The 27466-nt window shown below is 37.3% G+C and overlaps 1 protein-coding gene across 1 annotated transcript in view; it reads left to right on the forward strand.

Moving 5' to 3' along the window:
• Window positions 1–27466, forward strand: part of TCERG1L (transcription elongation regulator 1 like) — a 296277-nt gene that overhangs the window by 30430 nt on the left and 238381 nt on the right. Inside the window, 1 exon segment of the mRNA XM_020973107.2 lies at window positions 11790–11969. Coding sequence (XP_020828766.1) covers window positions 11790–11969 — 180 coding nt within the window.

A 27466-nucleotide genomic window follows, 5' to 3' on the forward strand; every position in this document is an offset into this window, starting at 1 on the left:
ATTTGAACTCAGGTCCTACTGACTCCAGACATGGTGCTCTATCCACTGTTCCACCTAGCTGCCCCAAATTGTTCTTGCTTTAAAAAAAAAACAATTTCCTCAATCTCTCTTCCATGATTTTTGAAGTCTTTTTTGAGTTCTTCTATGAATTCTTTTTGGACAGGTGACTATATGACTTTAGTCTTTGAGGTAGTAGAGGCTTCTTTTTTTTATTATTGCTTCAGTGTCTTCCTCTGAAAATGAACCCTGGTCTTCTTTATTCTCATAGTGACTGTCTATGGTTGGTTTCTTTCTCCTTTGTCTGCTCATAAAAATATAGCAGCTTGCTTCTATAATCACTTGTAATCCTGGGGTGTGAGGGACTTTGCCTCTGGCTTCAGATCCTTCTTGCTGTCATTTTTTGAGCTTTGTTCTGGGCCCAACCTCTGCACACCTTTCCCCCTCCAAGCCACAGCTAGCCCCCACACACACACTCCCGGCACAATACACTGGAAATGCTTGTGCTTCCCAAGAACCCTCTAGTGGCTATGACTTCCAATTCTCTCCTCTGGCCTGGAACTGAGATGAAGGACTCAGCTCCCTTGTAAGTGCCCACAGCCAGCAGCATTCCTATCCTATGACTTCTACACTCATTGGGTATGTGCAGATTTATTCTTTCCCAGAAGTGGGACTCAGCAGCACAGCTGAGCAGCATCATTTTAAGGAGAGGCTCCCTCAATCTTCCCCTACTCAGATGCCTGACTAGCCACACTGTGTCAGAGGTGAAAATTCCTGTGGCTGAGATTGAGGCTACCTCCCAATCCAGCTGCCCCCAGGGCTGGTGACTTGCTGTTTCAGAAAAGACAGCCTGGAAGTGTTCACACTTCATTCTGGTCAAACCTCCATTCTGGCATATTTCTTTGGATTTTGTACGGTTGTGCCAGAAGGACCATTGTTCTGCCCCAATTCTTTTTATTTTTACTGCTCTAGGTTTATCCTGAGGCACTATTTTGGCTTGTTTGTGGAGGAAATCTGAAGAGCTTGGAATTTTCTGACCTACTCTGCCATCTTCCCAGAATCTTCTCCCAATACTTTCATATGTGATTTGTATGAAAGATTAAGTAAGGCATGCTTGTTAGGTTTGCAGATAATGCAAATACATGTAGGCAATACTTTGGATGACAGAGTCTGGATGTAAATAGATTGTTTTAAAAGTCTAGACAATGGGAGCTCTGGGCCAGCAATCCAGGAGCTAAGAATGATGGCTTATTTTTTTTAATATAATCAAAATTATTTTTAAATGTACAGAAATTCCCATTTCTTTGATTGAGGACTAAATCTAGTTTGCCCAGAATTCGGCTAAGTGGAATAATAAGTTTAATAGGGTTAAATATAAATTTCTATGTTTGTATTCTAAAAAAAACAGCCTCAGAAACAGGAGCAAAGACATGGTAAGATCCAACCGATCCGGTGTAAAACGTTCTGGCTTTTTCATGGAAAATAATAAGCTCAATTTGAGTCAATAGTGTGACATCATAACTCGAACTATGGCCAAACCTATGCTAGCTTGCCACAAAACAAATATTGTGTGCAAAACAAGAGAAGTAATGATTTTGTTAGATTTGGACTTTGCCTGGTTGCTTTTTGAATGTTGTGTTCAAACTTTGATATCAACTTTTTTTTCGTTTTGTTTTGGTTAGGCAATGGGGTTAAGTGACTTGCCCAGAATCACACAGCTAGTGAATGTTATGTATCTGAGGCTGGATTTGAACTAAGGTCATCCTGACTTCAGGGCTGGTGCTCTATCCACTGTGCCACCTAATTGCCCCGATATCAACTTTTAAGAAATATAGAAACAAAGTATTGAGTCCAGAAGAAGGCAACCAGGATGATTAAAAGAAGAGGGACCAGGAAACATCAGGAGGAAATCATGGCATTAAAGAGAAAGCACTAGACTTGGAGCCCAGTTCCTACTGTAACATTTACTCAAATGGTCTGTTAGCTTGCTACTTGATGATAACATTTCTTCTCTGGACCTCATTTCCCTCATCTGCAAAATGAAAGGGCTGGCCAACGTGACTTCCACTTCCCTTTCTATCTAAAGACCTGTAATCCTACCATCTATATGAAGACTGATGGAAGCAAATGAGAATATGCAACCAGGAGAAGTTTTGAGAGCAGTGCCATATAATTGCAGTCTTCATGTATTTAACCACCTTCATGTAGATGAAGTAAGCAAAGTGGAAACAATGGGTGGAGGTGACAAAGACAGAGCTTTCAGCTTTATATGTGGACACTGATGTTTGGTTGGCAGTAGCTCTATTACAAAGAACTTTTTTTTTAATGTATTTTGCTATACCTACATACTGAACATGATGTTTCCTAAGAAAAAAGTAAGCTCTTTGAAAACTGGTGCTATTTAATTTTTATCTTTGTATGCCTAGCGCCGAACATAGTCCAGGGCACATGTACAGAACAGATATTAAGTTTTATATATGTATTTACTGCTTGGTTTAATTAATTAATTAAAGTTAATCCAAAGTGGAATGACTATGTCAGGAAATCAGATTCCATTAGGGTGTCTTGGAAGGGCAGAAAGCTTTTAATGTACAGAAGGGAAAACCTATAGTGCATGTCTGACCAAGTTGTTCACCTAATCAATTAACTCTAATGGCTACCTATTTTCTCTAGGATCAGATATAAACTCCTCTGTTATCATTTTAAGTCCTTCACAATTCATCCTCAATCTATACTTCTAGCCATATATTATTCCTCTGGCCATATTCAGTAACAGCCAAGTTTACTTGATCACTGCTCCTCACACTTGACACTCAATCTCCCATCTTTAAGTCTTTTTACTTGCTGTTCCCAAGAAGAGAATCATCTCCCTCCTCATGTTCAACTCTTATAATCCCTGGTTTCCTTCAAGACTCCACTCCAATGGTACCTCCTCCATGAAGGTTAAGTCTTTTAGGTGCTTACGTTTAGGAATGAGATTTCCTATTCTTCTTCTTATTATTTTTTACTGCAGTCTCAAATTTATTTATTTATTTTAAACTTTCATTTACAAATATTTTGATATCCAAATTCTCTCCCTGTCTTGTGCTCCTCCCCCCCACATTGAGAAAGCAAACAATATGATAGTGATGATACACGTGAAGTCATGAGGAACACATTTCTACGCTGCCAAAATAAAATCAGAAAGAAAGAAACATTAAAAAGTGAAAAACAACCTGTGTAAATCTGCACTCAGAATTAATCATATCTCTCTCTGGAAGTGGATACATTTTCCATCATAGGTCCTTCAGAATTTTCTTGGATCATTGCCTTGATAGAATAGCTAAGTCTTTCACAGTAAAATATTGCCGTTACTGCATAAAATGTTTTCTTCCTGATTCTACTCACTTCACTTTGCATCATTTCATGTAAGTCTTTCCAGGTTTTGCTGAAAGTATAGGATGACATTTAATTTTTTTGTCATCTCTATTCTTTGTTATTTTTTTTTTGAATTAACATTTTCATTTAAAGTTTTCAGTTCCACATTCTATCCCTGCTTCTTTCCTTCCCCTCTCCCCTTTCTGAGATTGAAAGTAATCAGATACAGGTTATACATGTGCAACCATGTAAAACATTTCTTTATTAGAGTTTTGTACAAGAAGATTTGAATAAAAGAAAAAAAGGAAAGAAAGAGTAAAAAATGGCATTATTCAGTCTGCAATCAAGCAATATCAGTTCTTTCTTTGGAGGTGGATCATATGTTTCATCATTAATTCTTTGGGATTATCTTGGATCATTACATTACAAGAATAGCTAAGTCACTCACAATTCTTCATCAAACAATATTCCTGTTACTGTGTATAACATTCTTTTGTTTCTGTTTACTTCACTATGCATCGTCATGTAAGTCTTTACATGTTTTTTCTGACAGCATCCCACTCATCATTTTTTTTAAACATAAAACACTTTTAATGCAAATAAAGTCAGATCTAAATAATTGGAGTAATATTTATTGTTCATGGGTAGGTAAAGCCAATAAATTTTTTTAAATGACAATTTTACCTAACTGATCTATTTATTCAATATCATCCCAATTAAATTACTAAAGAATTATCTTTTTGAGTAAGAAAAAAATAATAACAAAGGTCATTTAGAAGAACAAAAGGACAGTAATTGCAAAGAAACCAGGGGAAGAAGATGTAAAGGAAGGAGATGCAGAAGTATCAGACCTTAAACTATATTATGAGGTGAGAGCATTGTAGAAGTGTAAAATGGACAATTCCAATTATTTTAAATGAAAAAGTTCTTGTATAAATAAAACCAGTGTAGCCAAAAATAAGAGGGATGCAGAAAACTGGGGAAAAACTTTCATTGACAATCTCTTAGATGGGATGTGATAGTGTTAGACTATTGGTGTGGTGTAGGAAATGATGCCAGTCATCATTTCTTAAAGCACAATAATATTCCATCACAATCATACACAACAACTTGTTCAGCCATTCCAAATTGTGGACATCCCCTTAATTTTCCACTTTTTACCACCAGTAGAATAACTCTTATAAATATTTTTTGCACACATAGGTCCTTTTTCTTTTTCATTTCTTTAGGATAGAGACCTAGTAGTGGTATTGCTTGGTCAAAGGACAGTTATGATTTTATAGCCCTTTGGGATAGTTCCAAATTGCTCTCCAGAATAGTTGAATCAGTAAACAACTTCACCAAGTGTGTTAATGTTTTAATTTCCTCACATCTTATCCAACATTTGTTATTTTCTTTTTCTGACATTTCAGCCAATCTGATAGTTGTGTGTGGGTATGTCAGAGTTGTTTTGATATCTATTTATCCAATCAATAGTGATTTAAAGTATTTTTTCATATTGCTATAGATAAGCTTTGATTTTTGCTGAAAACTGCCTGTTTGTATCCTTTCACCATTTATCAATTGGGGAATGACCTGTATTTTTATAAATTGACTCAATTCTCTTTATATTTGAGAAACGAGGCCTTTATCAGAGATATTTGTTACAACACCCCCCTCCCAGTTTTCTGCTTTTATTATAATTTGGGTTGCATTGATTTTTTCTGTGCAATTTTTCTTAATTTTATATAATCAAAATTATCTATTTTGCATTTTGTAATGCTACTTATATTTTTTTCTGTCCTAAATTCTTCCCTCATCCATAAATCTGAATGATAGTCTAATCCATGCTCTTTTAATTTGCTTATAATATCACCCTTTATGTGTAAATCATGTACCAATTTTGACCTTACCTTGACATATGGTTTAAGATGTTGTCAATACCCAGTTTCTGCCATACCATTTTCCAGTTTTCCTAGCAGTTTTTTTTTTTCATGTGATATGGTTTTGTTCCAAAAGTTTGGATCTTTGGGCTTATCATATACTAGATTACTGTGGTCATTTACTATGATATAATTTGTACTTAATCTATTCCACTGATCCACCTCTCTATTTCTTAACCTGTATCAGATTGTTTTTAATGTAGTTTTAGATCCAGTAGGGCTAGGCCACTCTCTTTTGTATTTTTTTTTCCATTGATTCACTTGATGTTCTTGAGCTTTGTTCTTCCAGATGAATTTTATTATTTTTCCTAACTCAACAAAATATTTTTTGACAGTTTGATTGCTATGTCACTGAATAAATAGATTAATTTAGGGAGAATTGTCAATTTTATCATATTATCTTGCACTACCTGTGAGAAATTGATAGTTTTCTAGTTGTTTAGATCTGACTTTATTTGTGTGAGAAGTGTTTTATAGTTGTGTTCATATAGTTCCTGGGTTTGTGTTTGCAGTTAGACTTCCAAATGTTTTATATTGTCTCAAGATATTTTAAATGGAATTTCTTTTTCCATTCTTGCTGCTGGGCTTTGTTGGTAATATATAGAAATGTTGATGATCAATTGCTTTTTTTTTAAATGTTTGTTAGAATTCACTTGTGAATCCATCTGGTCCTGTCAATTTTTCCTTAGGAAGTTAATTGATGGCTTGTTCAATTTATTTTGCTAAGATTGGGTTATATAACTATTTTATTTCTTCTTCTGTTACTCTCCAGAGATCTATCATATGCAACTTTTCCCAGAATTTTATTCACCTCCTTAAAGTCTCGTTTACTTATTTATTTACTTACCTATTTATTTGTTTGTTTGTTTATTCATTCGTTCATTCATTCATTTGCTCATTTAGTTTTTATTTATTTGTTTATTTTTGCATAGATTTATCAGTTCTGAGAGGAGAAAGTTGAGGTCACATACTAGCATAGTTTTGTGGTCTATTTCCTCTTATAACTCATTCAACTTCTCCTTCAAAAAGGAGTTTTAGATGCTATACCATTTGGTGCATAAGTGTTTCTTATTGATATGATGTCATTCCTGTGTTACCTTTCAGCAAGATACAGTTTCTTTTCTTATCTCTTTTAATTAAATCTATTTTTGGTTTTCTTTTGCCTGAGATCAGGATTGCTACCCCCTTTTTTTTTTTGCTTCAGATAAAGCACAATAAATTCTGTTCCAGCCCCTTACCTTTACTGTGTGTGTATTAAGTGTGCTTCTTGTAAACAACATATTTTAAGATTCTGATTTTTAATCTCTCCTACTGTTCACTTCTGTTTTATGTGTGCTTTCATCTCATTCACATTTATAGTTATGATAACTATATTTCCCTCCATACTATTTCCCCCCTTGTATAACCCTCTGTCTTACTCCCACCCTTTTATTCTTCACAAATGTTTTACTTTTGATCACTGCCTTCTCCAATGTATCCTCCCTTTTGTCAGCTTCCCCCTTCTTCTATTTTCCCTGTCTTTTTACTTCCTTATAGAGTATGATAGATTTCTGTATCCAACTGAGTATGTATGTTATTCCCTCTTTGAGCCAATTTTGATGACAGTAAGACCTAAGCTTTGCCCACCACCCTCTCATCTTCCCCTTCATGATAATAGCTCTTTCATGACTCTTTTATGTGGAATAATTTATACCATTCCATTTTCCCCTTCCTTCTTCCAGAGCAATTTTGTTTCTCGTGATCTTATTTTGTTTTGTTTTGTTTTGTTTTGGGGGAGGGGATGTCATCCCATCAAAGTCTCTTTATAGCCACACCCTCTGTGCATATACTCCTAATTGATCTTATGGTATTAAAGTTCTTAAGAGTTACAAGTATTATCTTGCCACATAGAAATGTAAACAGTTTAGCTTTGTTGAATTTCTTATATTTTCTCTTTCTTGTTTCTATTTATATTTTTATGTTTCCCTTGAGTCTTGTATTTGGAGGTGAATTTATTTTTTTTTATTCAGCTCTGGTCTTTTAATCAAGAATGCTCGAAAGTCTTCTATTTTATTAAATACCCATTTTTTTCCCTGAAAGATTTTATTGAGTGTTACTGGGTAGGTGATTCATGGTTGTAATCCTAATTCCTTTGTCTTCTGGTATATCATATCCCAAACCCTCCAGTTCTTTAATGTGGAAGCTGCCAAATCCTGTATAATCCTGACTGTAGCTCCATAATATTTGAATTGTTTCTTTTTGGCTGCTTGCTGCACTTTTTCCTTGATCTGTGAGCTCTTCAATTTTGCTCTGATATTCCTGGAAGTTTTTATTTTGGGATCTCTTTCAGGAAGTGATCAGTGGATTCTTTCAATTTCTATTTTGCATTCTGATTCTAATATATCAGGGTATTTTTTTTTAATGATTTCTTGAAAGATGTTGTCCAAGGTTGTTTATTTTTGTTTGTTTGTTTCTTTTGTTTTGTTTTGTTTTTCAATCAAGGCTTTCCAGAGAGTCTGGTAATTCTTATATTATCTCTCCTGGATCTATTTTCCAGGTCAGTTGTTTTTTCCAATGTGAAATTTCACTTTTTCTACTATTTGTAATTTTTTGAAATTTGTTTTTATCATATTTTGATGTCTCAGAGTGTCATTAGCTTCCGCTTAGTTCTAATTTTAAGGAATTATTTTCTTCAGTAAGCTTCTGTATTTCCTTTTTCTATTTGGCCAATTCTATTTATTAGAGTTAATTTCCTCAATAAATTTTGTATATCTTTTCCCGTGCCAGTGACTCTTTTCATGACTCTTTTACATTACTCTCATTTCCTTTCCCAAATTGTCTTCAACTTCTCTAATTTAGTTAAATAAACAAACAAAAAACCTTCCAGGAATTTCTTTTGGACCTGAGTCCAAATTACATTTTTATTTGAAGTTTCGCATGTAGCCATTTTCATACCATTGTCCTCTTCTAAGTTTATACCTTGATTTCAACTGTCATCATATTGACTTTCTATAGTCAATTTCTTTTCTGTTTTTTTTTTCCGCTCATTTTTTTTTTCTGTCGTTTTTCTGTGACTTGGTGTTTTAATACTGAGTTGGGCTCTGGTCCTGCTCTGTCCCAAGCTCTTTGTGCTGTGGATCAGGGATTAGGTGCTTCCTTTCACTGGAAATCAGGCTTTGCCTCTATCTTGCACTGGGGGAGGAAGGCTGTGGAGCCTCTCTGTTGGTCTTCCCTGGGTGTGAAGGTTAGCTGTCTGTCTGCCCCAGGGATTTGTCGCTATGGTAACAGAGTCTTTTTGGTAGCTGCCCCTGGTGGAGGACTTTTGTTGCTGGTCTTCCACAGTCATGGGCCCTGCTGCTAGGTTCCTATGGAAACAGGATGGCTTTGGTGGTAAGCCCTAAGGGTGGGGTCTTACTGTTAGTCAGCCCCAGGGTGGGGATTCTTTATTGTTAGCAATGGGGTCAAGGCCTTGTGCTGGGGTAGGGCCTCTGGGCTGGGGCCTTGCTGTGCTCTACAGACTGCTTACTTGCCTAGGGGGCTGCTGGTTTGATAGAGGGTGGGACCTAGCAGGTGCAGGCCCTGTGCTGTTGCTGTTGCTGCTGCTACTGCTCCAGGAGCTTGCTCTTTTCCCACCCCAGGGAGACAGACCATTCTTGCTTAGCTGGCAAGCTGCTTCTCTGCTCCCAGGTCAATTCTGAGATGATTTTCTAGTTGTTTGGAGAGGAATTGGCGAAGTCTTCAGAGGGCTCCTTCCTCACTCTACCATCTTGGCACTGCAAGTTTGACATTTTCTTAATAGCATTTATCCCTAATATACCACATGCCCCCATATAGAAATTATGGGCCACCCCAAAGAGATGAGCCTAACAAACCACACAGGGAGAGTTAATTGCATGAAGAATCCCTACTATATCATTCTACATGAACCCAAACTTAATATTAACACAAATGAAGAATTTATTAAGTGAAGGAACATGAACATATCTTCATCCCAGAAATGTTGGTGTCATGTTTCATCATTATAATTTTCTTTCACGTAATTACTAATTCATTATGATTTATTCTTTGATTCACTCATTACTTAGGATTTCTTTGTTAAATCTCTTTTTGGGTCTTTGTCTTTTTTGGGGCGTTCCTGGACCGATGACTCTTTTTATTGCATTATAGTCTCTAAAGGGTATATTGATTAGTTCTATCTTTTTATATTTATCTATAATATCTCTATACCCTAATATGAAGTGTTTCTTTTTGGAAAAGTTCCATGTGGTGCTGAGAAATCAATATATTTTTTATCATCCATTTGAGAAGATTCCATGGGTAAACTTTCATGAATTGATTTAAAGTGAAATGAGCAGAACCAGGTGAACACTGTATACAGTAATAGTAATATTTTAAAAATGGTCACCTTTGAATGACATCTACTCTGATCAGTACAACGACCCAAGACAATTCCAATGAATCCATGGTGGAAAATGCTGGCCACCTCCAGACCCAGAGAACCAATAAACTTAGTGCAGATTAAAGCATATGTTTTACCTGAATTTTTCTTTCCTTTTTTTTTTTGTGTTTTTTTTTGCAGGTTAGCCAATATGGAAACATGTTTTGCATGACTTCCCATGGATAATATGCAACATACTGCTTGCCTTCTCAATGAGTGGTAGAGGTATGGGAAGGAGGGAGATAACTTGGAACTCAAATTGTGAAAAATGAATGTTAAAATATTTATACATAATCGGGATATAGTTAATGAGATAAATTATACATACACAAGCCCACACATATTTTTAAAAAATGTAATGTCCTTGAAGGGAAGGACTATGGGTTTTGATTTTGTTTGTTTTTTGCTTTTATTTGTATCCCCAGTGCTTAACATCGGGCCTAGAACAGAGTAATTACATAATAAATTATTTTTCATCCATCTATCTATTCATTTATTCAAGTCTTTACAGACTTAAATTTGCTGCATAAATGGTACTTTTCCTCTTTTTTTCTCCTCTTCCTCCTCCTAATTATCCTCACAGCCTGTAACAGATACTCATAAACTGTCTGGGGTAGAGAACTTGAATCCCTATCATTTGGTACCACTCTCGTGCCTTTTCAACCACTACGTCACATTGTTTGCATGTTAATTTATTGATTTTTATCAGTTTAAACCTTTGAAGACAGAGATCTTATGTAGTCACAACTTATATAGTCCTGTCTGTCACATATATCTTGCACATGAGAAGTCAGATACTTATTATCTGTGTGTTCAATTGAACACACTTCCTGCATGAGGTCACTCCATGTTATCCAATGACTTTTAAAGATTTATAAGGGAATCAAGGATTTTTTAACCCATTTCAAAGATTTTAATTGATTGTTTCAATAAAGGTGACTAGGTTTTGTTCACACTTCCAACACCTGATTGACTCGTCAACTGATGGTTATCATCTGACAAAGGAGTGAAGACATAGCTTCTTTTTTGTCCTTTTTTGGCTAGGCAATGGGGTTAAGTGACTTGCCCAGGGTCACACACCTAGTAAGTGTTAAGTGTCTGAGGCTGGATTTGAACTCAGGTCCTCCTGACTGCAAGGCTGGTGCTCTATCCACTGCACCACCTAGCTGCCCCAAGGACATAGCTTTTTGTGACTTAATGTGGGGAAAGGTATTTTATTCTCTCAGTCACCTGCCCTTCTTTGGTACACTATAGAATTATTTCCCCAGAGTTTCATTTCCATCATTGTCTTCAGCCTTCTGGGCTTTACTCAAGTTTGACATTCTCTGGATGCTTCTCCTACACCCTCAGCTACTCTGAGCTCTTCATCCTTGTTTCTTGTAATGTTCTTGGCATTTACTTTATGGGATGTTGGTTAAAGGCAAGAGTACATGCCTCACAATCAGTACAACTGTTTTAGAACCCTAACTTTGATACTTACTTGCTATGAAGGCTTGGAAAATAGCTTCAGCTGGAGGTAATAATACTTAAATATCGTATATGTGGGTTGGGGGGAGGAAAGGACGAGTGGTTAAGAACAATATGCTATGAAAAACCTTGTTACAGAAATGTGAGATCATTGTTTTTATTGTCATTAAAAACATGTGACTTCATGACTGACTGTTCTTTGCCCCAATTCATGAGTATGCCTTGAGGTAAGATATGTTATTTTATAATTCTTCATATTCTAATTCAGATGAACAATTTTTTGTTGACTGAGTAAATAATGTTTCTGCAGAGAAAGCATGGTACATCGACTAGAACACCACCCTGGTTGTCTGAAGAAAAGGACTCAAAGCCCATTTCTGTCAGTATTTGCCATGGGCAAGTTTGACCATGGGCAAGTCATTCCTCATTTGTAAAATAAGAGTTTTGGCCTGGATGGCCTGCAGGTTTTCTCCCATTTCTAAGTAACTAAGCATGTATATAACCCAAATATGTCCCAGGTAACTTCTCTACCTTAAGGGCTGCCTTCCTTACATTCTTAGAGACATGTTTTTTTTTTCTTTCCATCACCAATTGAAACCAAGCTTTTTCTGTTTGTCCATGTTCTGCAGTGGGATGTCCAAATGGCCTTAAGCAAGTTGGCAGTCATCCAACCATTGCCATCACATCAACAGCCATGGTGTCTGTAGAGCCCGAAGGCCTTCAAGGACCTTCAGCTTCCACTGTGCAGCCGTGCCACGTGCTGACACTGGCACCCATAAAAATCCCTCTGCTGACAGCCCCCTTCTCAGGTAAGTGCCATATCTGGCTATGGCATTAAAATGAATCCTTACTATGTATAAGCCTCTCCTGATGCTTCCCACACCCAAGGATAAGCTCTCCCTATGGGAAGGATGCTGTTCCCTGAAGCACTGTTTTGATGTTAGGTTTTGTAGAAATCAAAGATGGTCTGTATTAGTTAAGGCTGCTTGATTGAATGAATCTAATTGTAATGTCTGAGGAAGGCAAAATAACAGAGGTTTCAGTGATAACTGGAGAAAATAATGAGAAGTGAGGCCAACATCTGTAGTAAAATCAAAGCTCAAAGTGAAAAATGCGGAAAAAAGAATTTGGTTTTTCGTGATTTTCCTGCATCACTCTCATTTCTCTTCCCAGTTTTTCCTCTACTTCCCTTACTTTCTTCTCAAAATACCTTTTGAGCTCTTCCAAGGCCTGGGACTGATTCATATTTTTCTTGGAGGCTGTGGATGTGGGAGCTTTGACTTTGTTGTCTTCTTCTGGTTGTATATTTTGATCCTCTTTTTCACCAAAGTAAGATAGGCTGACTCTTTTTGCACTGCTTGCTCATGATCCCGGCCAATTACTTGAGTTTTAAACTCTTTGTTAAGGGAAGAGTCTGCTTCCAATGTGGAGAGTGTACTGGCCCAAGCTTTAGGGGTTTGTACAGCTGTTTTCAGATGCTTGTAGAGACCTGCAAATTTTCAGTTCTTCCAAGGTTGTATGATAAGGGGCGAGGTGTTTACTCCTTTCCTGGCCTGTGACCACAAGTACTACTTTCTGTCCTGTAACTGTGAGGAGGGGTTCCTATCCACAGCCACTACAAGTTCTTCCATGCCAGTGTGCCTCCTCACCCCAGCACTGCTGCCCAGAACTGTGACCCAGATCCAAACATGGGCAAAGCAAGAGTTTCCTGCCTCAGCACTGGCAGAGATCCCTGCAATCCCTCTCTGATCAGCCACTGGATTCCCCCTCAGTCTGCGGGCCAGAAGCTTGGGAAGCAGCTGCCCCCCCCAGGGCCACGCTCTTGGGGAATGGAGCTGAGATCCTGCCTTCCTTTCTCAGCACTGCAGAAACAGACTTTTCCCACTGACCTTCTAAGTTGTCTTTGGCATTAGTGGATTTAGGAGTCTGAAATTCACCACAGATTCCCACGATTCAGTCCTCTGAGGCCTGCTACAGGTTTGCTGTGGCCTGTGAGCCCACGCCGCGCTGTGCTGAACTCCCAGCCTGGTGCGATACACCTTTCTGATCAATCATCCAGGTTGTCTTGGGCTGGAAATTTGTTTCACTCTGTCTTTTTTGTGGGTTCTGCTGCTTCAGAATTTGTTTAGAGCCATTTTTTATGAGTATCTGGAGGGGTTTGGGGGAGAGCTCAAGCAAGTCACTGCTTTCACTCTGCCATCTTGGCTCTGCCCCCCCCAAAAAAAAAAGAATTAGGGACAAAGTCGCAAAAGCCTTCCTTTCCATTCTCTATGAACATTTGCTGGTTAAAGTCATTCCCAAACATATGGTTGCTTATCTCCTCTACCATTTGTAAATCCACTGGCACATGCATATATGATCCACGCTGCAGTTGGCAGAGGAATTTAGCTTATTCTGTTCATAAATGATGTGCTGTGAACTGTTGTCAAAGAGCAGAGGACAGCACATGGTTGGGCTCTGGGCATCAGTGTGCAAAGGAAGGGGAAAGAGAGGAAGCAGATGATGGTGTGTTCCACAATCTGGGGTCATCAAGATTCAGCTTGTAAATCTTCCTCAATGAGTGGTTTTGGGGGGAAAAAAAAGCAACACGACAAAACAAAAACACCTGATTCTTCATTTTTATGCCCAAGGCCCATTTTTTTTCTAATATATTTATTTCCATTTCATTCTCTTTTTAATTTTTGGAAAAGTACCAAGAAAACATGTGACAAAATAGAAATAGTCGTAAAAGAAGTGCATCAGGAGGGGAAATTGGACTAAAACAAGAGATTATTGAAACTGAGATTATGTTGGGTGCTGTCAGTAGAGCTTTATGAGAAACTTTTTTTTATCATTCTCTCTCTCTCTCTCTCTCTGTCTCTCTGTCTCTCTCTCTCTCTCTCTCTCTCTCTCTCTCTCTCTCTCTTTCTGTCTCTTCTGGAAGATGTGAATTTGTATTAGGTTAATAGTGTTAAGTTTATTTGTCAAATACTTTGCAGTAGAGGAGGAGAAAATGGAATCATTTGCTATTCTAGTTATTTTCTGTTCCATCTGATATTTTTTCTATGGGCAAGATTAATTGGTCAGTTGATTAACTTGAGAACCTAGCCTTGGGCAGTCAAGTATAACCTGATGGTTATATTTCCCTAGGGAAATGAATGCTCTTGAGAAACAAGAACTACAATAAAATACATAGATAATCCTTTGTGTGGAACATCATTTATGACCATGTCAGGCTTTTGGTTAAAAACATCCGTCCATCTATACTTATTAAACATGACATATGGTTTCCCAAGGAAATAAATCTTTGAATGAGCAAAAATTGTGTACCCTGGCAATAGGGGTGGGAGAATTTCATTTCCTCTGCTCTTTTATGATTTATAAAGTTGCATAATAATTAGGCAACTTTCTGTGTTTGAATTTTATAAGGTTTCCATAATCCAATTTGCCATAATGTGCATTCAGTTAGAAAGATGAGCAACAATGTTATCTATCTTAGCGATAACTGTCAGGGCGTACTGTCAAGAAGACATAAAGGGCAATATTAATACAGGGTCTCCAAGCTTTACTGTTGCAATCATTTGTGTTAATAAGTTTGATTCAATTTGGAAGGGCTGCTCCACCACAGAGGATATCTTTGAGACTTACAGGGGAAGTGGAGGCAATAAATTGAGAAACTGGAAAAAGCTGTGATCTTTTTGGCCCACTCAGTGCCATCACTGCTGTGTGGTATGGACCAAATTGCTGAAGACACACTGGACACTTTCCATGCCTTGCAGGTCCTCCTTTTGGAAAGTTCATCTGGTTGCCAAAGCAAAGTTTAGAACAGTGCAGATAAGTCTGTCTGCATTGAGACACACACACACACACAGAGGCAGAGAGAAGAGATATTTACACTCACATTTGTTTGCTATTAGGTTTATGATGCCTCTAAAGGACTTTGGACTCTAAAAGAGAAACCGTATTCATAATGATTTGAACACTAAGCTTGAAAACAGGGTGTATATAGCCCTCAGTCAATGCTTACATGGGTGTGATGGCAGAAAAATGCTTCTATATTAACAAAAGGTAATAGTTCTATATCAGTACATCAGTAGGAAATACCAAAGCAGCAATGATCGAGCTTCTTGCAGTCAGGAATCTCATTAAAGACTCAAGTCAGTCATTGAAGGAATTGCTTCACTCAAAATGCATGAAAAAGGGAGAGAGGAGAGAAGAGGGGAAGAGGTCATTTGTCCAGAAATGAGATGATCCTTTTTGGACTGAATAGTCTCACTCTGCTGTAGGAGCAGGGGTAGGGCTAGTTTGGCCTGCAGCTGCAGTTTCACAGCTTAAGAAGACTTGTGCATCGGTGGAGGGATCAGCAGATTATTTATAACTTAAATCTCAGAGAGTTGCTTGGGACTTTGAGAATTCAAAGGCCTTGCCCAGGGCCACACAACCGAATGTCTGAGAGACAGAACATGGATCCTACTCTTCTGCACTCCCAAGTCATTCTTATTTCCACTATACACTTCAGCCTTCCCATTCTAAAGTTAGGGATAGGGCTTTTGATTGGAGTATCGGTATCAAGGAACTCCCTATCATAATACAAGTCAGCACCTTCTCAATACTTACATTCTTAGAGATTTGTCCAGGGAACTGAAAGGTTAAGGGACCTACCCAAAGTCACATGGCTATTATTTATCAGACGCTGGGATTTAAGCCCATGCATTTCTGGTTTTGACACCAGGTATATTCACTAGGTTACTGAGCTAGACCCTTTGCTTCTGAAGGAAGTGTAGTACTAAGGAGGAAGCCAGGGATTCCTGGGAGTAATTTTAAGGAATTTTCACTTTATCTATCAGGTTTTCAAGGAATGGAATGGCACCTTTGGCAGCTAGATAGTGCAGTGGGTAGAGTGACGATTCTGAAGCCAGGAAGACTCATCTTCCTGAGTTCAAATTTTGCCTCAAACACTTACTAGCTCTCTGTGACCCTAGATAAGTCATTAACCTTGCTTACTTCAGTTTCCTCACCTAAAAAATGAGCTGGAGAAGGAAATGACAAATCACTCTAGTATCTTTGCTGAGAAAAACTGAAAAACAAATGAAGCAAATCATGGCAGCTTCTAGACATAAATTTCCAAGCTTAACTGATTCCACAGGACAATTTTGCTCCACATTGGAAGCCCTTAAATTATCAATGACATTTTCTTTTAGTCTTATAGCTTTAAAATGATTTTGGTTTCCAAGTATGGCATCATCAAATAATTATTCAATGAGTGAACATTAAATTTGAAAATGTGCCACATGGACATCACAGCCAATGCTTACACACATTATGGTTAAAAAAAATATGTTTCTATAATAATAAGTGATATAATAATAACTGATTTGGTACTTTCATATCAAACAAAGCTTTTGATACATTCATTCCTTCAATCTTCATAGCAGTCCAGGGACGTATGTGCTGAAAGGCTAGTTGAATGTGACTCACACATCATCACACAGCTAGGCAATAAAATCATTAGAAAGAAAACAAAAGAAAATTAATAAATCCAGCAACGGTGATAGTATTTTTTTACTGTACTGCTTTGAGACCTTCAAAGCACTTTACATAGGTTAGCAGTCTGATCTTCAAAAAATCCTGTGAGGTGAGCTCTATTTTAACTTTCAATTTGCACATGGATAAAGCGAGACCAAACAATGTTTGCTATCTTACCAAAGTCCCACATCTAGTAAATATCTGAGGTAGAATTCACACTTAGGTCTTCTACCTCCAGGGTCAGTGCTCTATGCACTGTGGCACCCCCTTGCTGCCTGTCCTGCATGTGTCAGAGGCAGGACTTTGTGACTACAAGTCTGGCCCCTCCAACTTTATACTCGACTTACTCTCTCTGTGTGGGTGAGTGGACATATGCGTACATTTACATGTGTGCCAATAAGTCAGTATTGCAACATTTGGAAATTTCCTCCTTCCTCATTCCCTCCACCCACACTTTCCATAAGCCCATTTCTTCAGGTAGTGAGTCAGTGCTGGTGAGCATTAGTTACTATGCCATTTATTTCCCAATAACCAAATGGTCTTTGTGCTTTTTTGAAACCTTTTTTAGGTTGTCACTGGGATTCGGCACAGGAAATTCAAGTTTGTACCTATATTTAAAGTTTATCCTCTTGGTAGTAGACCCTAGATCTTCATTTCCATGAATGCAGGCTTCAAGAAGCCAGAGTCACCTTTACATCACACTGAGACTTGGGAGGGCATTGATGTGGAGGAACAGCACATGTTGAAATTCATGTATGTGCTTACTTCTGCATGTGTTATGCATGTACACACATGTGTGCATATAAACTACATATCCTCCAATATATTCTCCTAAGGTTATCAGCAGCAACACTTCCCTCAAGATTATAGCCTCTGAAACTTTGGCAAGAAGAGGAAAAGTAATATGAAAAGTATGTGATCATGCTTTCTTCCCCTTTTCATGAAACAACTTTAAATTAATGAATTCATACATCTCCAACTGATTTTGGGGAAGCTGTCCAAATTGTAGTACTGAATGTAAATGTTCAGAAAGGTAGCTCAAACAGTAAACAGCATGTGTCATGCTCTATTTGAGGAGAAAAGAGGGCTATTGGAATAGAAAATATGTCTCATGGTAGGAGAAATGGAATCTCTATTAAAAAAAAAAACAGGGGCAGCTAGGTGACTCAGTGGATAGACCACTGGACCTGAAATCAGGAAGACCTGAGTTCAAATACGGCCTCAAACCAAACACTTGACACTTACTAGCTGTGTGACCCTGGGCAAGTCACTTAACTCCAATTGCCAAAAAAAAAAAGTACTAAAAAGAACATTTTTTTTTCTAATGAAGATGAAAGGGTTTGTAGTCAAAACTTTATCAGTCAGTATTTGGATTGCTCACACTTTGCAGAAACCATGTTGGAATTAAAGAGAAAACAAAATTAATTCAGTTAAAGATGAAACTAACTTATTTAATGCTTTTCTACTCTCAATAAAGCAGATGAAATGAAGCTTTAAAAAATACTGAATTCATTTTTATTTCTTCTCCTACAATTCTATAAGCATTCGAGTGAAAAAGGTAAAATCGGTGTGAGCCATTCCGGACCCTCATAGTGTGAATTACTATCAAATACAAATATTAAAAAGGCACCATCTGCCATATAAACCATTTGCCACCTGTTCCTTTGCTTTCAGAATTATTTAATGGTTTAAATTTAACATTTTATCCTGCCACAGAACAGCTGGGAAGTGACTAAGGCTTTCTCCTATCTGTAAAGTAAGAGCCAAGCAACATGGCATAGGAAAACTACGTCTCGATGCCAGAATTCTGCAAACCAGCCTTCCCTGTGTCTGTCAGCTTGCCTCATTAGCAAAGGCTGCTGGTGGTAAAATGAGTTTTATAACAACAATAATCTAGCCATGTGGGGTGGAAGTCTTCTCTTTCTTGGTTTCCTCCTCCACTATAATCAAAATTGTCATAATACGTATTAAAATTTCAACCAACTCTCAAGGGAAAAATAAGAACAAAATAATTATCAACAACCAAAATGCCAGAAAATCATCTGGCTTCTGAGCAAAAGATAGATGTGGGTTCCTAACAGGAATCAAACCAGCTTCAGAGAATTGTTGAGATTTTTAAAACTTTGTCTGACATTCAATGCATTCAAAAAAAAATGGCCATAAATAAAATCATAAAAGATCATAAAACGAGCCAGTGAGTAACAGAATATCTCTAAACTAACATCTTTGATAAGACCTAGAGCAGTTGCAAAATGTGTGGCTTATTAATGTGCCTTGTCCAGACCACAATTAGCTAATTGAGGCCCTCTCATTAGTGCACTCTCATGACATCCACAGTTACCCCAACATCTTCATCCGTGGGTGCTAATTACCAAGATCTTCAAACCAGAATATTCATAAGGGGAACAGGACCCTTTTGATATCTCAGGTACAGTTCCTAGGTCAGAGTCATCCTCTGCTAAAACAGTCTAGCAGTACAGAAACCTTGGACAGTACCTGAAGATTTAATTGGCAGCAATGATCTGCCCTGCATTCTGCTTACTAACTAGCAATTTATTGCCTTCTATGCAGATGAGCAGGGCAGTAGGTTTCCGTGCTATATAGCATCTTATGTCTTCTGAATTTCAGCAAGACCCCACTTCTTGTCATTTTACTGTTGTCATAGTCAGCCACATAGGTGCTTGTAGCCAGTATTTTCCCTTCTTGTGACCTTTTACATGGGTCTTGTTTAGGGTGGAGGAACTTTTTGGTGGCAGCTTCTTCCATGCTTCATAAATCTGGCAACTGGGGATGCAGCTGCTAAATGAGCATTGCTTACACCTTAGTGCAAGTGCACAGCAGTGCTGGGCAGGCCTCTGCAGGATAATTGACAATGGGGTTACTCCAAATCTACCTCATGTTGTGATGCGTCAGAGTAACCAGTGATAGACTGAGTAGAACCATGAGATGGGTACGTGAAAGACCGTGCTCGTTGAAGTGCTTAGTATCCTCATTAAGAAACTGGCCAGCAGAAACGTGCTGTCCAATGCGGCTCTCATATAGGAGGTGTTCGTTTCAAAACAACACAAAAGAAACTGGATTATCAATGGCACTAAGACATGGGGCTGGAGCTTTAATGAGAGGAAGTATGCATTTAAAAATATCATTATAATTTGAGCATTCACAGAGAGATTCATAGCTTAAGAAGTCCTATCCCATGCCTTATTTCCTATGATCTTCCCAACACCTCTGTAGCATAAGCAGAGGATGGCCTATTGTTTAACTTATAAGGAAAACTAAAGGAGAATTGTTTTTCTCAGACCAGACCATATGGCTTTCAAAGACCGGAGACATGATTTGAATCCAGGACGTAGATTCATAGAATTTTAAAAATGAAAGGCATTTCAGACATCACATAGTCTGAGTCTGTACAATTTCAAGGTGATAAATAGAGCACTGAAGAGGGTAGTGATATGGCTGAGGGTACAATGCTACTAAATGGCAGATCCGGGGCTTTCTCACCAGTGCCATGCTTTTTTCTACTACCGGATGCCATTTCTTTGCTTCCTAAAATTTCACCCCAAAAGATGAACATATATTTCTCTGAAAATAGAAATTATCTCCTGTTTTCAATAGGACAGTTGCAAGTGAAAGGACAATCTTTCTTTCTACCCTTATTTCCTTCATGTTCAACTTATGATAAAGACTCATCATCTCCTCTCCAAGGCTTCTCTTCTCCAGTTAAAAATCCCCAGTTCCTTTGAGATAGCCTCATGTGGCCTGGAGAGCAGGCCCTTCACCATCCTGTCTGCCCTCCTCTAGAACCTCTGCACTTTAGAATTGTTTGTTGTTCCCTCAGAAAGGAGGCATAAAGGATCAAGAATGTATTCTTGTGGAGGTCTGATGAAGCCAGTGTCCCGAGTAGCACTGGCCTCCTTATTCTGCTACTCTCTGTCTGTTTTTGTAAATGTCCACCCACAGTTGACTCACAGTGAGTTTGCAGTCCTTACATCTTCTTGCCGTTGTTTTTTCAGACCAATTACCGGACTGGGAGGAATTGGACTTTGCTTATTACATTGACTAATGCTTCATCCTTTCAAGATCTTTTTGGAATCTTCACTCATTCATGCTGTGTACCTTTTTGTTTAGTTGTTTCTAGCTTACTTATTTCTTCCCTAATTTTTATATCTTCTCTTTTGAGCTTATTTTATGTTTGATTATATCATACATGCATGTATATGTATATGTATATGTACATATATAGGTATATATATATACACGGTTTCTAATTTTAAAAATGCATATTTCATTTACTAATTTTCTCCTTTTTGTATTCAATTAATATGTTCCCTTGGGGACTACTTAATTTCATTCTATAAATTTTGACATGTTGCTTCAGTATTATTTTCTCTTTCATATAATTGTGATGATTTCCATGATTTGTTATTTAACCCATGCATTTCTTAGGAGTACATTATAAAGTATCCATTTGGCACTATATCTTTTGTTTGTGCCCTGAACTGATTATTATTTTATTGAATTATTATCTGTAAAGGATGCATTTATGATTTCTTCCATTTTATATTTGTTTGCAATATCTTTTTATCCTATTACAAGATCAATTTTTTAAAAAGTTATATGTAGCCTTCAGAAATGCATATATTATTTTTCAGTCCATTTAGAATAGCATTTGTGTAATATAATATCTATCTATATCTCTTCTAGTTTCTCCACAATTTGTTCATTTATATAACTTTCATTTCATTTTTCTTTATGTTAGATATGACCCAAAATAAGAAGGAGACATTGATACTTCTTGTCACTAACCATGTCTTTGTAAATAAGTTTAATTTTCCTTTAAGAATTTAGATGATAAAACCTTTAAGTTTAACATTTACATTGGTCTGTTTTCTATAGTTCCTTTGGACGTAATGTCATTTCCCTATTTATCACTTTTTATATTGTTTTTTTTCTTTTGGCTTTGTCTGATAGCATGACTGCAATTCTTTTTTCAGACTTGCCAGACACATAGGAAATTTTATTCCAGCCCCTCATTTGTAACTACATATGTTTTAGGTTTTTTAGGTGTATTTCTTGTAACCAATAGAATGTGGGGTTTGCTTTTCTTATCCAGTGACAATCTTTTTTTTTTCTCATTGTATTTTTAATCTATTCACATTAAACGTGGCAGTTAGCTTTATAATTTCCTCAACTGGCCTCTCTGTTTTTTTAATTCTGATTATTTTTCTTTTCCTCTCTAATGACAGTACTTACTCTCTTCACCTATTTTTGCCAAATCTGCTGTATCTGTCCCTTATTCCCTGTTTCCTTTGGCTCTCTTCTTCTCACCTACATCACTCTCCTCCCACCTCAGGTTACCCTTTTCCTTCATTTTAGAGGATTTGCTTGGTTAATTAGTTCCTTTGGGTTTTTTTTCTTTCTCCCTTTAGCGTATTTATCTGATTTCTCTCTTCTTTTCCCTCTCAGTTAATTATTCAGGTAAATCCCCCTGCTGCTCCTGCCTTCCACTTTATTTGGTTGCTGCTCCTGCCGCTGCTGTTTCATTTCTTTCCTTGGTTCTTGCCGTCATTTCTCTTCACTTCAGCTATTCTAGACTTCTTTTTTCTTTCATTCATAAGTCTTGTCATTATTTTTTCTTCTTCTTTAGTCTCTAGATTCTCCATGGAATTAAAGGTTTTACAACACATGCTTGGAGTTCCCTTGTTTAAAGCGTCTCAGTGTCACTGCCTGATAGATCTTGCGCTTTTCTGCCCCTTCTCCCATTTCTGCTGTCTGAAGGGCAGAGAGGATAGAGTATTACCCCATGGTAGGGAGTGTGCTGTCTCTGATTGTGCAGTTCACTGTTCCCCTTTACCCTCTCCAGAATCATTGTTTTCCCAGTTGTGATGTATCCCATACCTAAGGTTGTGTCCTCCCGCTCTTCTGGATCCTGCAGGATTTCCAATTCTCCTTCTGAGGCAAGAGCAGTGCTCTTAATTAGCTCCAAATTGCTGTGGACGATACTCATTGCTAGGTTTCTATTACCCTTTATATAATATCTCTTCCCTGTGGAAGAGATAAAAAATATGTTTAGCCTTTGACTTCATTTTCTTATTCTTATTTTTTCTAAGTGTTATCATCAGTAGCATCCTTGTCCACCACTGAAACTAAATTCCCTCCCTCCATTTCAAGCCCTCACATGCCTCCTCACCCGTTCCCCTCCAGTCTCTCCTCTTCCCGAGAGTATATGAGTTATCATCCCTACATTATTAGCCTTTAAATTCATTTGTGTACATTACATCTTCCCCTGTATTTCTTTCTCTTCTCTTCCCTTTTTTATTGCTTTCCAATTCTGCCACTTAATCCCACACAACAACAATGACAACAACAACAATAACTGGAACCACAATCATGACCACAAAAACCAAACATTTCTTCACCTGGAAGAGCAGCATGGTGAGTTTTCGGCCATGATGTCCCAAGCCTGCTTCTCCACCATTTTTCCCCTCCTATTTGACTTTGCTGACATTACCCTGATCTCCTTGTACACTTTGAGAAAAGAACCTCTTTATGGTCTCTCTCTCGTTCTTTCCTTCAGGTTTGCTTTGATTGCAATGTATATACATACATACATACATACATACATGCATACATACATACACACACACACATATTAAAACCTTTCTCGTGTTACTTGGAAGTTTGAAAAGCAAAACATTCAGTCAGGCCTAGTTTCCCATGTAGGAATTCTTGGAATGTCCTTTTGATGGAATCCATACATTTTTTTTTCATTCCAAGTTGTGGATAGCTTTGTAATTATGCAGTTATCCATATAACCATGGATTGCATCTTGAGCTCTTTTGCTCTGTGCAATACAGTATTCTTTCCCTTCTGTGCTTTCTGGTGGTTACAGAATAGTCTGAAACTGTTCAAATTTCTTTCCCTTTTATTTGAGGTTCTTTCTAGTGCTCAAGGTTTTTGACAAAATTTTCTTAACTCTGAGATATTTGCTAAATTTAGCGTTTTCCCTCATTTTTGCCTATGGCTCACTTTCTGATACTTTTTACTTTGAAAGTGATTTATATAAAGTGTGAACCTCAAGTTGCCTCAATCTACTCTTCTGATCTTAATTGCTTTGATTTTTGTCCATGCAAATTTTTTTCAATGGTATGTACTTAACTCATGCATTTCATCATTTTAGACTGCCTCTATCCCTTTGGTTCCAAATTTAATCCCAATCTGTATGTGTAGTCTGCTTCTGCCCTAGTATTCAGTGGCATACAAGTATGGTCATGGCCTACAAATCTTGAAAAAATTGTCCAACTGATTGCTTATGTGGGATGCTACAAATAGAGATTTGAGGATGATCATGTTTTAAGCCAGAGTGACTGGTAAACACTCAATTGTGGCAGAGAAGTTTGGAAGAAGGAAAGGTTTTGGGGGAAGACAATAAATTTATTTTTGGGACACATTAAGTTGGAGAAGTGTACTGCTCATGCCTGGATGCATCTAAAAGGCTTGATAATCAAACATATATGAAAGGTGATGTGCAATTGGAGACTAAGGAGATGGATTAGGGCTGTGGATCAAAACATTGGAATCATCTAGATAGAGGTACCAAATGAACACATAAGTGTTGATGTAATGATAAAGAGAGAAGGCGAAGATAGAAAAGATGCAGCATTTGTAGAATTTAGTGCAGCAGACAACTAACATTGCCTGGCACATGTTCTGGAGGCAGAAACCCTCTTCATGCAGCCTAGGAGTACTGGAATGTCTTGACTATTACCTGGTGCTGTTGATATAGACTCAATTGTCATTCATTGCAACCTCCATTTTTAGGGTTCAGTAGTGTATTTAACACAGTGATTGAGTCCCAATAACATCAGCCTTTTACCACCTTCAAACATTATGCTTCCTTATATTGCCTTCCACCAAAAATGTGAAAGTAATAGGTTTTTTCAGTAGCTAATAGGGAGTGTTCTATGTTATACCTATAGGCCACAGCCTTTCTACTGAGAAGAGTTAGTGTGTTCCAGCTTGGATTATCTGATATTTGATCTGAGTTCTGTTTGCTTTTAATGTCTAGTTTTACGTTTCATAGTCATTACCTAGAGCAAGGAATCTAAACCTGGGGTCCAGGACACGTATACGACTATGAAGAAGCCCTGGTCTGGCCCATTCTCCATCATCCATGGTCACTGCCTCATGGCAATTCACAAATCTCTTCTTCTGTCTTTCCGAATTCCTTCCCTTCTAAGTTCCTTGTGAAAAACAAAAAACAAAAAACTGTAGTCTATAGTATTCACACGCTACAATTTGCACAGATATTCTTCAACTAATAGGAAACATTGTTGTTTCCAGTTATTTTTAATACAAGAAATCATTTGTGTATGTACATACATTTGTATGTGTAACACATGCATACACAGCGTTCACACACAGGCACAGCAAGGCTATTGGCTGTCTATCTGTCTGTCTCTCATCTATCAATAGAAATCAGTTTACTTTGTGCCACTGATCTCTTTGTCCTCTGTGCAAGATAGGAGGTCCAAGTATGTGAAGACTTTTGTGCCTTTTCTTCCATAATTCTAAATTTTTTTCCTGAATAGTTGAACTAACCTCCAGTTCTACCAGCATTGTATTGGTGCGCCTGTCTCTCTATCTCTAGATACTCCAGCACTGATTATTGTAGTATTTAATAATGTTTGCCAAGTTTATGAGCATGAGATTATTCCTTGGAAATAACCAAATTTTATAGCTAGCATGTATGTATATGTATGTGTATATGTTCAGGTATATGTATTATGTATGTATCTAGTATATATCTGCATATTCATACACATATATACACATATACATGCTCAAAAAACCATATGAGTGAAATAGGTTCTATTTTTATCCACATTTTACATACAAGGAACCTGAGCCAGACAGATATTAAATGGCTTGCCAAGGTTCACACTTCTAGTAAGTATCTGATTCAGATATGAACTCAAGACTTCCTTGTTCCGAGTCATGGCCTATATTCACTATACCCCACAGCTGCCTCAGTTTATACGCTATTATTATGAGTCATTTGGAACATTTTTATATGGTTACTAAAAGTTTCTGTCTTATTTTTTAAAGTTATTAATTTTCTCTAACTATGCATATGTATATGTATACATATATACGACTATTAATCTTTATATTTCTATTACATACACTCACACACACATATATAGAGATAACATATACACATATATGTTTGTATATATGTATATGTATGTGTGTGCATCTGTGTATAATCTAACTTTTATAAGAGCTACAGGAAAGCAAATATTTTCCCCATCCAATATTCTTTCTTCTTATGCTTCCATTGAATGTAATGCAAATATTTACATGTTATCTGTTTGAATTTGCCCATTTCCCCCTCATTTCCATACCCTCTGAGCTGTGGTGAATAATGAATTCTCCCTCTGACCTGAGGTTGAAAAAGGCACACTCCACTTCTGTTCTACCATAGTTCTTTTATGATGCTTATTAAATATACTTTACCAGTAGAGTTCTCATCGATTTCAACTTTCTTTTGCTATATAGTGTAAGATGCTAGTCTAAACTAACTTTCTGCCAAACCCCTTTCTACTTCTATAAGTTCCTTTAAAATATAGAGTTCCAGAATTCTTAAAATGAAATCAATTTTTGAACTCATGCATTGGACATTATTTTTATCTCCATGAAATTGATGAGATTAGATTTTCTGAATGTTGTCATATATTTAGACCTTTTTGGAATTTGACTCTCCCATCTAAAATAGGTGCCAGACTTGCTAGTTTTAAGACATCTGAAAATGTGTTAAAAATGCCAAGTAATAAATACCAAAAAATAAAATACCAAATAGCACATGCCATCCTAGGCTGCTATGCAGCCAGTCTTTATACAATTGTATTAGAGCCTTCACATTACAAGACTAAGATCCCAGCACATCATCTTTGCCCACAATGCCACTTCCACCATCATTAGCTCTATTGTGTTCACTTGAACAGTCCTGAATGTTGCGGCACCAATGGCACTTTTATGATGCTTATTACATGTGACTGATAACATTGTTTGCCTTCCTAGGCACTGAGCTAGAATAGTCAATTAAAATCTCTCTGGAACTTGACATTGACCCATTAATGACTCTTATGTTGTCAAAGTATCAAAGAATTCTAAATGTACATAATTATACTCTCATTTATCCCATATCTCTTGCTAGTGGCCAAAAGGTCATCATGAAAATATTTAGCAAATATTTTGCTGAATATTAGGAAAACTATACTTTAAGAATCTTCCACTTTTATCAGTTTACTAACCCTGTCAGAAAAGGATCTGGACTCTGCCTTGTATGACCTGTTGTATATGAAGCCACACCTTAGTATCTCTTGTTGATCACTGCTTCTAGGTTATCAGTACCTTCCCTTCTGAGGCTATTTTCCATCTTTTTCATTTATCTTTATTTCTATTGCATCTTTTGTATTTAACTTCTTAGCTATAAATACACCTAGTTATTCATAAGTTGTCTCTCCCATTAAAATGGGATATCCCTGAGGGCAGAGCCAGTTTTTACCTTTCTTTGTATTCTCAGTGATTAGAGCAGTTCCTGGGATGTAGTAGGCCCTTAGTTGACTTACTGACATTCAATAGCCACATCTGTAATATGTTTTACAATTTTTACACTAATGTATCTCAATAACTGGCATATATTTTTCACAAACCAGAATAAAAGCTATGGAATGTAATTTAGAGTTCTAGTTCTTGGTTTACTCCAGTGTTCTGCCTACACTGTAATGTTGTGCAT

Source organism: Phascolarctos cinereus, unplaced genomic scaffold, assembly GCF_003287225.1.
Source record: "Phascolarctos cinereus isolate Bilbo 61053 unplaced genomic scaffold, phaCin_HiC Scaffold_3;HRSCAF=262, whole genome shotgun sequence".
Taxonomy (NCBI): domain Eukaryota; kingdom Metazoa; phylum Chordata; class Mammalia; order Diprotodontia; family Phascolarctidae; genus Phascolarctos; species Phascolarctos cinereus.